Source organism: Crinia signifera, chromosome 1, assembly GCF_055691185.1.
Source record: "Crinia signifera chromosome 1, ASM5569118v1, whole genome shotgun sequence".
In the NCBI taxonomy this organism is placed as follows: domain Eukaryota; kingdom Metazoa; phylum Chordata; class Amphibia; order Anura; family Myobatrachidae; genus Crinia; species Crinia signifera.
Window position 1 is genome coordinate 88,643,409 of NC_139217.1, and position 14,715 is coordinate 88,658,123.

The 14,715-nt window shown below is 44.4% G+C and overlaps 1 protein-coding gene across 3 annotated transcripts in view; it reads left to right on the top strand.

Moving 5' to 3' along the window:
* The window catches only part of MTUS1 (microtubule associated scaffold protein 1), a 241,572-nt gene that overhangs the window by 152,162 nt on the left and 74,695 nt on the right, over positions 1-14,715 (top strand). For all 3 annotated transcript variants that reach the window (XM_083169551.1, XM_083169568.1, XM_083169559.1), the window contains one exon: positions 3,441-3,539. In XM_083169551.1, coding sequence (XP_083025677.1) covers positions 3,441-3,539 — 99 coding nt within the window. The remainder of the gene's footprint in view (positions 1-3,440; positions 3,540-14,715) is intronic.

Genomic DNA, 14,715 nt, shown 5'->3' on the forward strand with positions numbered 1-14,715 from the left:
AGTTAAAGGCGTGAAATATTTGGAGGATGGGTACATGGGTGTTACTGGTTTATCAACGATTTTCCACTTTAAAGCTTGGCAATGTTTCATCACAGTATACTAAGAGGGTAATTATGGTCCCCCACACCCTAAACAAAAAAGATAAAAGTATCTAATGTGGTTTTTAAATTCAGTGAAATATTTTTTTTTATTTTTTTTGGGATTGAGAGCAGATTTTCTAAAAATGTAAATTGAATAAAAATAGCTAAAATCTAATCCAGCTCATTTCTGTGAAGACCAGGCAAAAATTCAACAAATAAAAGACTACCAAATGCAGCATCCCTGTCAGATCTGCCTGGGCCGCTATGTGGTCAGGTGGCTGACAGTGGAGAGCCAGCACTGAGGGGCGCATTCTGCATTAGCCGGGTTGTTGGTGTGAGAAGCAGTAGTGACGTCATCCCTCTTCCGCAGGTTATTTGAGGAGCATAGCTGGTGTCCCCAGCAGGCCTTCATACGTTCATGAAACAAATGTATTTGAATGATTTTTAAGAACAGACCACAGGGTCCTACATGTTTCAACCTATTTCGGTGCCATTGTTTAAAGGCGTTAAATTGAATTGGGTGTATGTACAAGTAATTTAATATGGATACAGCACCTATGAAAAAGGAAGTTGGGCAGTGAGAGGCATTTAACATGTGTTAGAATTTATAATGTAAATGTATGGTAGCAATCAGCAATTGTCATTCTTTCTCTTTAATAATCATAGCTAATTCTGTAGAGAGAAGCCTTAGTTACAGTACCTCAAAAGAGCAATGGTCGACGTCCAAGAAACAATTATGTGGAGATACATTGGAGACCTCACACTACAGATGGGTCCTCAGCAACTTTGATAAATTTATAGCCCTTTCTTTTTCACCCAAAACACATAGGTCCGAGTCTCTTGGCTGATGCTATTGGTTTCTGTCACTGCTACAGTTTAAAAAATACACGCTTATTGCGGATCTTGATTTTGGCTGCCAAAGGCAGGTGTAACCAAATCCCCAATAACAGTTGGCAAATTGTATGGCCTGAGGTGATGCAGTTATCCACAGTAATTTACTGTTGCAATTTTCTTTCCTTGAAATGACAGTATATCTCAGTATGTAGCTTTTTATTGTATTCCAACACTGGCCTTAGACACAAGTAGGTTGTTCTAGAAGTGAGACTCTAAAAAGGAAAATACACTATAATATGTGTGTCCATAGAATATAATACGGCAATTTAATTAGATGTTAATAAGCAAATGACTGTTTCCCAAGCCAGCAACCGAAGCACAATGCATCCCATTCACCTGCATGGCCAGGTTTTAGATACTCCTAAAATTGCTTTCTGCCTACGCACTTTTGAGCTACACTCCAGCTTCAGCTGCTGCAGCAGAGAGATGGTGATGGGCGTTAGACTGAGGGGAGAGGAAGGGGTTGTTGTAGTGGATGAAAGGGGAAGGCAGTGGGTATCATTAAGCACCCTATGGTGCCAAGGCCGCTGCCCTTGCTGCAGTACTCTGTGTATGATGGAAGTGGGGTGTGAGGACGATTCAGCTGGGACGCTACCTGTCTAGACCGATCTAGCAGCTGTTGGCTTGCTGGTCCGTGTTGTCCCTTGGTTCCCTCCCGGTCGACAGTGGTTAGAATGGCATCCACATGGTGGCTGCTGGGCTTCATACAGCCAGACGTGTGCATGGAGCCAATCCATGATAAAGCCACCTAATATGCGAAGCATAATGAGTGATGGCGCTGGGCAGGCGGCTGACCCTGAGTGACAGCCAGCAGCCTGCCCCTGTTGGCTAGCTAAAGGGGATCCCGGTTGAGTTGCCAACTTGTTGCAGAAAACTAAATGGAAACCATTGCTGAATGGCAGGTGGACAGGTGGCTTAGTGTGACCCTCCCACACCCTGAATCTGATACTGACTATACAGGACACGAGCTGCTTGGGGTCCTGAGGACTGAGGGGCAGATTTATTAAGCTTGGAGAAGAGATAAACTGGAGATAAAGCGGAGAAAAGGTAAAAGGAGATAAAGCACCAGCCAATCAGCTGTGTTTGAAAAAGACAGTTGGGAGTTGATTGGCTGGTGCATTATCTCCTTTTACCTTTTCTCCGCTTTATCTCCAGTTTATCTCTTCTCCAAGCTTAATAAATCTGCCCATGAGTTTGGGAACCACTGCCTCTACATCTACAAGTTCTGTATTATGTAACCACCACCCCCCATCTGAATGTACTGTATTGTGCTGCCCCACCTGTATGTTCTGTATTAGGTTTTCCCTCCTCATCTTAATGCTCATTTAATGTTATACCCCCCTCATTCATTTATATGCCCATTATAGTGCATTCACCATCTGTAAATTAATTAATGTCAGCAATATACAGCCTTTCCCTCATCTGCTCACCCCTACATACATATCCAGGAATGGTTTCTTCTCCCTCCCTAACCTGTCTCTTATCATGATCTCCCCAACTGAATAACTAGTTATGTGAACCACATCTGTGTAACCTGTGTTGTGCTCCCCCCAATATTGCATGCGCCCTTTACCTTGGTATAGCCTATATTGGGCCTCAATAATATAATCTATATTGTGTCTACCCCATAGTTCAGCCTGTGGTAGAGCTGGTAATGCGCCTGTGACATGCACCAATCCTGTGATGCGAATCCTGTGATGCTAACTTTCCTGGTTGCTGCTTGCCTTATTCATTGTGATGCTACCAGGGCTTCCCCTCACACACTGATTACTGCACAGCATGCAGCATTGGATCTCTGTAGGCATGCTCACAAGCAAGGCCGCTGTGTGTTCACCACAGGGTTGGTGTTGAATTTGTGGCCCAAGGCCATTAACCCTAGTACAGCTAGTTTCCATGTCAATAAAATTAGTACCTCTGCCCATTTTCCTACACTAATGCTGAAAACCTTGTTGGTCCTGGCAAAATACAATTGTTATGTGTATAAGGGACACTTCTGTGTGCACAATGTTAACATCCTGATCTAACTTAATTTCTTGTGAATAAGAATCTGGAACATGAAAAAACTTCAGCCTCCGGCATTATATCTTTATGATTTATAGCACCCCGACAGCCGTCGTTCGAACACTTCGCCCCCCCCCCCCTCTTTATCCATCCCTGCCCCGACTGTGAACGGTTCCTTTATTTTTAGTTGGCTAAATAGAAATTATTTTTACCAAAAAGTAAAACAAAAACCCCTTAGTACAGTCTGTGCATTTCATCTATATCTTTCTTGATGGACTAAGTTTTTTTTTGTTGTAATTACTGTACACTGAGGGAAAGCAAATCAGAGGTGTTGGGACACATACATGTCTGAAAGCCTTGCAATTAGTACACAGGGGAGAAAACAAATAATTTAGAATTAACACCTGATAAAAATGTTTGTTGCATTATTTCTATTTAACTTTTTTATTTTTATTATTGTTCCAGGCACAAAGAAAAGCCCCATTTTAAACCAAGGTATAGCAAAAACACCCGGGTCATCTGCACTTTTACCAAAGCGCGTGGAACATAGAGTGGTCAATGGAGGTAAGAAAACTAGGATTGGGTCTTCTTGCCATGATAGAACACGATATATGTAACGGTATTTTCTAATGTACATGCCAAATTCCCTTTGTAGTTCAATTGCATTTTCTGAAGTTTAGTACTGGTATCTGTAATAAAGGATGAGGTTAAAACTCCAACATTCTATAAAATAAAAATGAAAAGCCGTTTCTTATTCTATAAGGCTTCATGGTTATTAGCTGCTTCAGAAATGGATTAATTAGCTGTACTTCTATCTTGCTTCTGTAATCTCTCCCCTGTGGTATGGCTATATCTCTGAGGATGTATTGCTACATATTACTGTAGAATTCTAAATCTCTTACTAAAATATTTTGTTTGGTCATCTTTCCTCTAAGAAAATGAATATCAATGTTCCGTTAATAGGAAGGGCATGACTGGTTGGTCCCAAAGGGAGGATGAAGCTAGGGTAGGGCGTATGAGATCATTTATCAAGTAGACGCTTTTTTTTATAAAGGAGATTAACATCTGCATGCTAGCTGTATGTGAAAGTAAAATGATGTTCAGTTTGTTGCAATACATCTAGCCTCCATGCACCATGCGGCAGGAGATTCTGTCGGGTCCTACACAACTCTGCTCATGGTGCCTTTTTCTTTTTTTTATTGTAAGATTATATTATAAGATTATCATTTTACTTATTAAGTTATTTATATAGTGCACAGATATTCTGCTACGCTTAACAAAGAATATTTGAACATTCACATCAGCCCCTGCCTAAGTGGAGCTTAAAATCTGGATTCCCTACCACATGTACACACACACATTGACTCTTGGGTTAATTTTGTTGGAAGCCAATTAACCAAACAGTAGAGTTTTTGGATTGTGGGAGGAAACGGGAGCACCCGGAGGAAACCCACGCAAGTATGGGGAGAATCTACAAACTCAGCCCAGTTATGGCCATGGTGGGAATCGAACCCATGACCTCAGCGCTGTGATGCATATTGTCTATAGAAATTTATTTAAAGGTTTACTACGGGTTTTTTTTATTTTTATTTTTTTTATGAAAGCAGTTAACTGTTGTCCCCAGTGATGAGCCCTAGTATGCGTTGGTTTAAATGATTTGCATAGGTCCTGGCTATGGTCTTCATTTGGAGTGTTGTAACCAGGACTACTGATCTAGTTTTTGCTTGTGGTCTCTAGAGGGTTACTTAACTGCATACGGGCCCATACGTATTGGGCATTTTTGAGCTGAAAGCAGCTCTATTTGGTCGTTTGAGTTGGTTTTGGCTCAAAAGCCGGTCACTGTACGTCCGTGATAAGTGGTGAGCGCTGATTTGCAATCCCGTATCAATGCTGGCCGCTGCCACTTATCTGCTGGTATTACAGATGAGCGACGGGGTGGATGGCTTTCCATAGCCTCCTTCTTATAGAAAGACGTCCATTCCCGGGAAAATATCTTAAATGCCGAAAAATCGCTCACAGTGCATGATACTTGCCTACCTGAGCCTCTCCATGAAGGAGAAAATACTCTGTTCATGGGCTTCCCTGGTAATGTATGATATCCATCACCTGTGGTGAAACACTTTTCTTATCAATTACCTAGCTCCCCACAGGTGATGGCAATCATACATTACCAGGGAAGTCCAGGAACAGAGCATTTTCTCCCTCATGGAGAGGGCCAGGTAGGCAAGTCTGCTGTGTACGCACCTTAAATCTTTTCAAATTGAATTACTCAAGTGATGGAGAAGCACCGTACAAAGGAGGGAATTCAATTTTTTGTTCTTTGTAGCTTCGGGCTATAAAACTACAAACTATTCTTTTGTGCCCATTTAGCCTTTTCATTTTTTGCTTTTAATACATAGAACCTGTGATTAGGCTCTGCCTGAAAACAGGCTACTTTTTAACAGATTTTTCTTCCCAGAGCCTGTTCAGGTCCTGAAATAAAATCCTCGATGAGAGCTGCTGGAGGGCTCCATTCAGGGCTAATTTGATAGCCCTGGGAGATCAATTAGCCTGCGGTAAATTATCACGGCTAATAAAATCCCCCTCCCCCTTGAAGTGTTCTAAATAATCTTGCAGCAGTTTTATTGTTTCATTGTACAAAATGAGACAAGCCTTTTCATGAAGAGCGTGTGCTAAATTCTTTGTTTTGTGATGCTTTATGTTCTAGGTAACCTAAGAAATATTGTTGCTGGTCAGAATTATACGTTTTAGAACCGTGTAATACCCCTTTCACATCGCACTTTTAAAACTGTATATTTTTTCCCATTTTAAAACGTTTAAGGCTGCAATGTGAAAGTGCCAAAGTTGATTTACCGGTTAAAGTTTACTGGTATTTCAACACAGTTAAAAAGCAGAGTCCTACACATTTTAAAGCCGTTTTTTAGGCAGTGTGAATGGCTCTATTTCAATGGCTTGAAACATGTCCCTTGGGGGTTAAACGGGTTGAATGTTTGAATGGTATTAAATGATTTTTAAAACGGTTTTCACCTGCAATGTGAAAGGTCTCAAGGCTCAGACCCGTTTTAAAGTCCCATTTAAGAATACCGTGTCATTACCAATTTCTGCAATGTGAAAGCAGTATTAATTGCATGCTTTCTGTGTGCATTTCTGCTGTTTATTGACATGGTTAAAGTATGTGTTTTTGGATGATTTTTTTTTATAGGACAGCTAAAAAGATAAAGAAATGATTGTGCAGGACAACTAGCAGCAAATGTTGCTGATTGGAATTTCACTGTAAACGCCAAGATAACAAGTAGAGACCAAGCTAAAGGCCCCCATACACTAGGGCGACTTGTCCTTAGGACAAGTCGCCCCCGACTTCCCCCTGAGCTTCAACGCCTGCTCCCCGGGGGAGCTTGATTAGATTGGCACTTGAAAAAAAAAGCCCATACAATGAATGGGCAGCCTGTGATTGGCTGCTGAGCGCTCTCTCAGCCAATTGCTGACTGGCTGAGAGAGCGCTCAGCCAATCACAGGCCGGCCATTCATTGTATGGGCTTTTTTTTTTTATTCATTACTGACAGCTCCCGGCCGGCTTCCCCTGCCCGGCTCTATGCTGCCTGTGTCCCCCGCAGCGTCTCCAGCCCCCCCTGCTCCCTCTACCTTCTCGCCGCACAGACGCTGTCCCCCGCAGCGTCCCCAGCCCCCCCTGCTCCCTCCACCGCCGCGCCGCCCCACTAGGTCCCAAGTCGGGTGGTCGGACGTGCAGCAGGTCCGACCACCCGACGCAGATCCGATGCGCACGGGACCGCGCATCGGATCTGAGGGGACATCAAAACTAGCCGATTTTGGTCCGATTTTGGCCAGATCCGACTGATCTGGCTGAAATCTGACCAAAATCGGCTAGTGTATGGGGGCCTTAACTCTGAATAAATAGGGTCACAGTATAGATGATAGCCAATGTCTAGGTAGGCAACTACTGTTGACACCTACTAGGTCAGTGCTGGGCAACACCGGCCCTCCAGATGTTGATGAACTACACATCCCAGCATGGCCACATAGCAAAACTAATGCAAAGCATCCTGGGATGTGTAGTTCATTAACATCTGGAGGGCCGGTGTTGCCCAGCCTTGTACTAGGTCAACACCGAAGAATTGTTGACCTGAGTAAGATGGTTTTTTCTTATTCCTAAAATGCTGTAGCCCTACTCCCTGGCCTCCACTGTATTCAATAGGGAGCCAGCTATTTAGCTCTGAATTGTTACGTGTGTACACATAGTCTATTAGGCTTGCTATTCGATCCTGATCGAATCACACGGCAAGCCACCCAACATGCATGCGATTTGGACTATATAGTGCAGATCTGCACTATACAGTCATCGCTGCCCTGTCTATCTGGGTTTCAATTTGTGCTGTCCCGGGAGTGTGCTTCGGGATCGCAAGGTAAAACGCCTATGTGATCTGCATGCAATCCTGATGTGGTTTTGACTATATAGTCAAAATTGTATGCTGGATTGTACAGTGTGTACACACCATAAGTCTTCTAATTACTATGGTTTTTCACCTCCCAAGGTTAGGTATCTAAACTTGGCACAGCTAGCGCCATCCCGATCCATTCATACTGTAACCCCAAATATTTTTCTTAATAAACTATACTTGGGGTAGAGTGCTAGCTGGGCTCCACCCATTTTAAGTCTAAAATCAGGGTAATTTGCTGGTGTTTTGGTTTCTAAATATCTAGCATTTAGGTTAACTCCCACGGCTGTTTCTTGCCAGTATGGCTCCCAGTGTGATGGGTGGTGGGTTCAAGTGGTCCCCATCGGCGGCGTGCACTGCACCCAATAGGGGTTGGGGGCTGTCGGACGTAATATGCAATTGCCCGGCTCGCCTGGTCCTAAAACTGTCCCTTCCTATAATTTTGTTATCTAGAACATGAATTGTGTTATTGGCTTATGCTACAAAAAAAAAAGATTGTTTCCTTTGCATTAGTTATTTTAAAATCAATACTTATGTAACTGCTTCATCTGTAATCGTATTTTCCTACTGTCCTGGTACAGCTGAAAAGATCACAAAAAACGGGTGTTGATACCAGCCACCCATGAAAGTAGTCAAGTGTCCTGGAGCTGTCCAACAACCCCACCTCCTTTTTATGTGATATGTGCTGAATTGTGTCATTGTAGCCTCCACTCCTCTGCTTTACAATTCTGGCAAACTTGGCATTGTGTATGGGAGCGAATGACCATCTAACACTTGCTCCCAAACTCTGGAAGACCATGGTCGTTCAACTCTGTTAAATCTGTTTGATTTAACAAATTTATTAGGACCATTATTTTTGTCTGTTTTAGGTGTATATTCAGCTTTACTCATTTGGTAATGTTTCTTTGGTATTTGTGTATTATATGAGCACCCAAGATTTCCATCGTAGGGCATTGTACAACCAAAAATCGGTCGCATTGCATTTTTAATTGTACAGGCACGACCTGCTTTTTAATTGTACAGGCACCCTGATGCCTGATTCCTATGTTAAATGCACCCCCAGACCCGATTTTTGATTGTACACCCACCCTGATGGGTAATTACTATGTTAAATGCCCCACCATTGTTAACGCCACCCCAGTATCAACGCCAACCCGAAACGTGGCGAGGTAGGCGTCCTCCGACCTTTTCATACCCCCACTATCCACGTTGGTGTGGAGTTGATTTTATATAGTGTAGCGAGCCTGAAGCGTGGCGACCGCAGTGAGCCCCACGAGGAGACATGGATTACGGCACATTTATTCCGCATCACCTCGCGGGGCTCGCTACGCTCGCCACACTACAGATGGAGCAGGTCTCATCTTGGCAGGGGATGGCGCTGGCGTCGCCAGCCGCCATCCCCCGCCAGCGCTATGGCGATGGGGAGAAGGGGACGCGCGCGCACGAGAGGCGCGCGCGCCCCCTTCTGACGCCGCTTCCATCCGTTCCCCCGGGTCCACGCCGGCTTGCCGGCGGTAACCCGGGGTCCCCGCCGCCTGCCCGCACCCCCCCCAACCCCCCCTAACCCTGTCCGTCTTCCTGAGGCAGGAACGGACAGGGTTTCCGTCGCGCTGGCGACTGAGACGCGCGCGCGTCTCAGTATATTCGCTGGCGAGGCTGCTGGCGGGTCGCTAGCGGGGACGTTCTGGCGATCCGCCAGCCAGGATGGGAAGTGCCCCATCTGTATATAAAATCTACTCCACGCCGACGTGGATAGTGGGGGTATGAAAAGGTCGGAGGACGCCTACCGCCACCCCTCGCGGGCTCGCTGTGCTCGCCACGCTTCGGGTTGCCGTTGATACTTGGGTGGCGTTAACAATGGGGGGGCATTTCACATAGTAATCACCCATCAGGGTGAGTGTACAATTAAAAATCGGGTCTGGGGGGTGCATTTAACATAGGAATTAGGCATCAGGGTGCCTGTACAATGTAAAATCGGGTATAATCGCATCGCATGCCATTACAATGGCATGCGACTTGATATTAAAATTGTATACTCAGCCCGGGAAACCCTCAAATCGGGTCCCATTGCATGCCATCGCATACCTTAATTATAATGCGGTTCGATGGGCGCCCAGATAATACACAAGTACCGTTTCTTTTTCTTTGTTTAGCAATTAACAGCAATTCTCAGAACTTCCACATTTGGCAGTTTTTATACTTCAAAGCTAAACATTTGAAAATATTTTAACATATTATGTTATGCAGTTTGTATTTCAGGAAAAGTCTAGTCCGGGATGTGTAATCGTCCCTTTTTAGATACTGTAGCTCTGCTTATAGCATATGCATCTAAATGTAGTGCTGGGTCTCTGGCAAAGGACCAGTCTCCTTATTTTGGCTGATAATCAGCCACTGCTCGGCTGCCCTCTGATGGGTACTGCTACAGCCTCTGTACAGCAAGCTGTGTTTTGAAGTGTATTTATAGTGTCTGTTTCTATTGACACTTCTATATCTAGATTTGATGGAAGTGCCGTACAAGAATGAAGTTTGTGCTGTAAGCAGGAAGTGACCTAACAGATACTGCCAAGGATAAAGGAGCGGCAGGGCCAACGGGCTTTGAATGTTGTGATGGCACAATGGTATATTAGTGTAAGACCTAGCTAGTCACTGAGATTTATTGGATTTTCATGGTAGATATTGGCCAACTTTAGCAGATATTGGCAAGAAGAGGACAGTGAGATAGTGGCCAACTGACTGACACCATGTCGCCCATTTTTTGCTGCTGCTGTAAGTAGGGTTATATGGGGGTCTGTGTTCAAAGATTTTGAGAAAGGGAAAGTGGACATAAAGGGGGAATTTTACTAAAGGAAATTTGTAAAAAAAATAGGTGTATTTGTATCCAGAAATACACTTATTTTTTACATTTACTATCCCGAAAATACGGCAATTCGTAGTCTTATTGATGTGCTATCAATACGAATACGAACTGCCGTATTTTCGGGATAGTAAATGTAAAAAATAAGTGTATTTCTGGATACAAATACACCTATTTTTTTTTACAAATTTCCTTTAGTAAATTTCCCCCAAAGTACCAACCAAGCAGCCCCCAACTGCCATTTTTCAGAAACAGTCTGTAACATGGCAGTTAGAAGCTAGTTTTCTGGTACTTTATATCCATCCACTTCATCTCTCCCCAGTGAGTACACCATTTGCCTAGAGACTATTTTGAGTTATTTGTGGTTTCACAATTTAATTTTTGTCTGTGTAAGCCATCTTGGTGTACTTGGTGACACTTTGCTGGGCAGAGACTTAACACTACCTCGAGGATGCTCTCCATCAAAAAATGAATACATACCCTATGGCATGAATATCACAGTATTGGGTGCCTTAATGAGCTAAATGTTCTCTTATTGTATACCAGTTGGAAGTAGGACACAGGGCAGTATTCAATGAGAAAAATTCGGCCTGTTTTATGGCGAATTTGTGCTTTTTTCACCTTGGACGAAGCATTTTGCTCTCCAAAAGCGAGCAAGCCTATTCAATGTGAAATACTCGCCGTCTTTTTAAGGGATTTTCGCCGTCTCTCTCCGTGTAGCAATTCTCCATCTTTTCATGGAGAGCTGGAATGTGAACTTTTAAACTAAAAGGTTTTTTTTTTTAATTTTGGTGTCAAAAAATCAGTTGTTTTTTTTCTGTGAAGGGGCATGTTATTTTTATTCATGTGCTTATAGCACATGAATATATATTTAATAAAAAAAAAATGTTTTTTAATATTTTTTTTTTTTTTTACACCGAGCAGCCAGCAGGGGGCCGGAACGCTCGAGCCGCTCATTAGATATTCATATATTCACTGCATCCGATCATTACATATGCACGATCGGGTGCAGTGAATACAGGGTCCCCCGCTGGCTATAGGGGGGGGGGGGGCAGCTTGCGCTGCCTGGGTCCCGGGGAGCCCCCTCCCCTCCACATATGTTCTGGGGCATCCAGGGAGACTTTAATCTCCCTGGATGCCACCGTCCCACGGCTCCCTGTCAGCTCCCTGCCGCGGACGCTTGTCCGCTGCAGGGGTTAAGACTCGACGCGAGTGGCGGCGAGTCTTAACCACATTGAATAGAGCGAGCAGGAGAGGCAGCGAGCCCTCCGGAACACGGCGAGTGCATGGCGAGAGAAAAAATCTCTCACCATGCACCGCAAATTTTTTTCATTGAATACTGCCCACAGACTAGAACATGATTAAATGGTCTGTGTTGGTATAGGCTGGGTTCTGTACATAGACCTACATGTAACTGTGACAGTGTTTTGTCCGTAAAAAGTAAAACCTGTTTGTGCAACCTTTTTATCAGAACCATGCAGCATTCCGTGTGTGCCTGTCCCTGCTTTCTTTATATAGTAATTGGTCGTAAGTCCTCCATGAGTAACTATCCGCTTTCCTCACAGATCTTTCTTTGTGTTGCTTCCTGCTGTTTCTATACATTTTTAGGACCCTAGTTAGAACAGTGGTGGCTATCCTTGACCCTCCAGCTGTTGTTGAACTACACATTCCAGCATGCCCTGCATCAGTTTTAGCATGGCCAAAATAGTAAAACTGTAGCAGGGCATGCTGGGATGTGTAGTTCAACAGCTGGGAGCATCAAGGTTAGCCATCACTGATTTAGAACCATAGGGCCTGATTCAGACCCTAATGCTGACCACATGGGCTTTTTTCTGGTTCTCATTTGGTTTTACTTATCAAATTATCTGAGATCTTTTTTTTTTTGTTTATCATTATTTAGTTTCTTTCGGGTGTTTCTTAATAATTAACTTTAATCATTTTATAATAATTATTGCTTGGCTTTTTACTCACCCAATCTGTGCCTAAAATAATAATAAAAATCGTTGGTACTTGTTTCCTAGCACGGCGCCCCCGATTTTCTGTCGTATGGCATCGTATGCATTGTATCGCATCGCATGCCATATAGCCGCATGTGATGCAATTTAAGCACCCTATACGATTTTTTAATTGTATAAGCACCCTAATGGGTGCTTACAATGTTAAATGCACCCCCACTATCAACGCCAACCCGAAGCGTGGCGAGCGCAGTGGTACACTTCCTCCGACCTTTTCATACCCCCACTATCCACGTCGGCGTGGAGTTGATTTTATATAGTGTGGCAAGCGCAGCGAGCCACCGAGCCCAAAGCGTGGCAAGCCCTGCGAGGGGAAGTGTATTACTTTACATGTATTCCGCGTCCCCTCGCGGGGCTCGCCACACTATCTAAAATCAACTCCATGCCGACATGGATGGTGGGGGTATGAAAAGGTCAGAGGACGCGTACCGCCATCCCTCACGGGCGCGCGTGGGGGTGCTGTTAACATTGTAAGCACCCCTTACGGTGCTTATACAATTAATAATCTTATAGGGCAGTAGTGGCCAACCCGTGGCTCTTGAGCCTCATGCGGCTCTCCCCCATGTAAAGTGTGGCTCCACTGCTGCCCGCCGCCCACCGTCCGTCCCACTCCCCCCTGCTGCCGGTTACTTTAATCCCTTCTCCTTCTGAGGGGAGGAGAGTGCTCATCGCGCATCTCTCCTACCCCTTACTGTGCATCCTTGTGACTGGGCTGTCTGCCAATTAGAGCTCGCGGGCCAGCAGCCAATCAGGAGCCGGCCAGCGAGCTTTGATTGGTGGACGGCTCAGTCACAGGGAAGTGAGGGGTGCTGTGCTCTCCTCCCCTCGGTGACATCACAGGACTGCAGGGGGACGCCAGACTGTCCTCTCCCCACCCGGCAGCAGCAACAACGGTGAGTGCTGCTGCTGGGAAATTTGCACTGTGGGGGTATAGCAGTTTGTGGCACTGTGGGGGCATACCAGCTTTCTGGCACCGTAGGGGCATACCTGGCACTGTGTGGGGGGCATATGTGTATCTGGCACTATTGGGGGCATATGTATATATGGCACTGCACTATTGGAGGCATATTTGTATCACACCCACCCAAGGGGTCAAAATACACTACGCCCCTTTTTTTGGCGTGTGCGCCTTCGGCGCGCGCATGATGTCGGCTCTTTAGCTTGACTACCGATATTTTTCGGCTCTTTACCTCTGACCGGTTGGCCACCCCTGTTATAGGGGGCCCATTTAACATTGAAAACACCCATTAGGGTGTTTATACAATTTTAAATCGTATACAATTTTAAAATTATAACATCGTCTGCCATCGCATAACATTGCATCGCATACCATTGTATGGCTTATGGTATACGATGCAATGGGCACCGTGCTAGGAAACAAGTACCAAAACTTTTTAAAGCCCAAATCTATATAACTTAATTCTGATGATTTGGCAGCAGACAGGAAGGGAGAGCTTGCTGTAGAGATTTGAATACTAAAGTGAATACGTATGTGTTGGCAACCTGCGGCACTACACATCACAGCATGCCTGCCACAGTTTTGCAGTTAGGGCATGATAAAATGGACATGGCATGTGTAGTACCACAGGTTGCCTACACCCAAGGTATATAATGAATATATCTTTTGAGACACCTTTTAGTTATTAGTGTAGAACAGTGGTTCCCAAACTTTTTTGAATCACGGCACCCTAGAGTATCAGAATATTTGTCAGGGCAACCCATAGCCAAAAGTTTGTTACCAAAAAAAAAAAAAAATGGAAATAAGTTGTGCTGAACTGTCATGCTTAGGTTCTGTTACAGTATGTGGTGAAGAAAATGATTCACTTCTGTTTATCCACATATGTTATATTATCATTGAAAACCACAAGCACTGATTTTGCCTAATGGAATTGGTTCTGGACCACCAACCTGAGGCACCCCTGCAAGTTCTCCGAGGCACCCCAGGGAGCCATGGCACACAGTTTGGGAACCACTGGTGTAGAATATAGGTAATCACAGAACCAGAATCACAGCCCTGTCCAATTGTAGGAATTCTAATAATTACACTGCTTTTGGCCATGGGACTTATTTAGAGGCGCCTCACACTAATGATTTGAGTGATGTCCCAATAAGCCAATATTGCAGCCTTTGTGGCCATTTATTAGCTACAAATGAAGGTTGCTGGTGTGGATGTTACCTGTCATCGCGGATTGGCCTCCTACCATTACAGATGTGATAAAATAGGACACTTGCAGCTAATGCGATAGCTCTATGTGGAGTGGGAGATTACAGATTAGGTATTCGTGTTTCCACAAGTTGCATTTTTCCTTTTACCCTTTGTGGAGAGAACCATCGCTTACTTTAATTTTGGCAGCCAACACCCGAATACTTAGAGAACGCATTCATAGAAGTGATCCCTTAATCGCCGGTGTTTATGA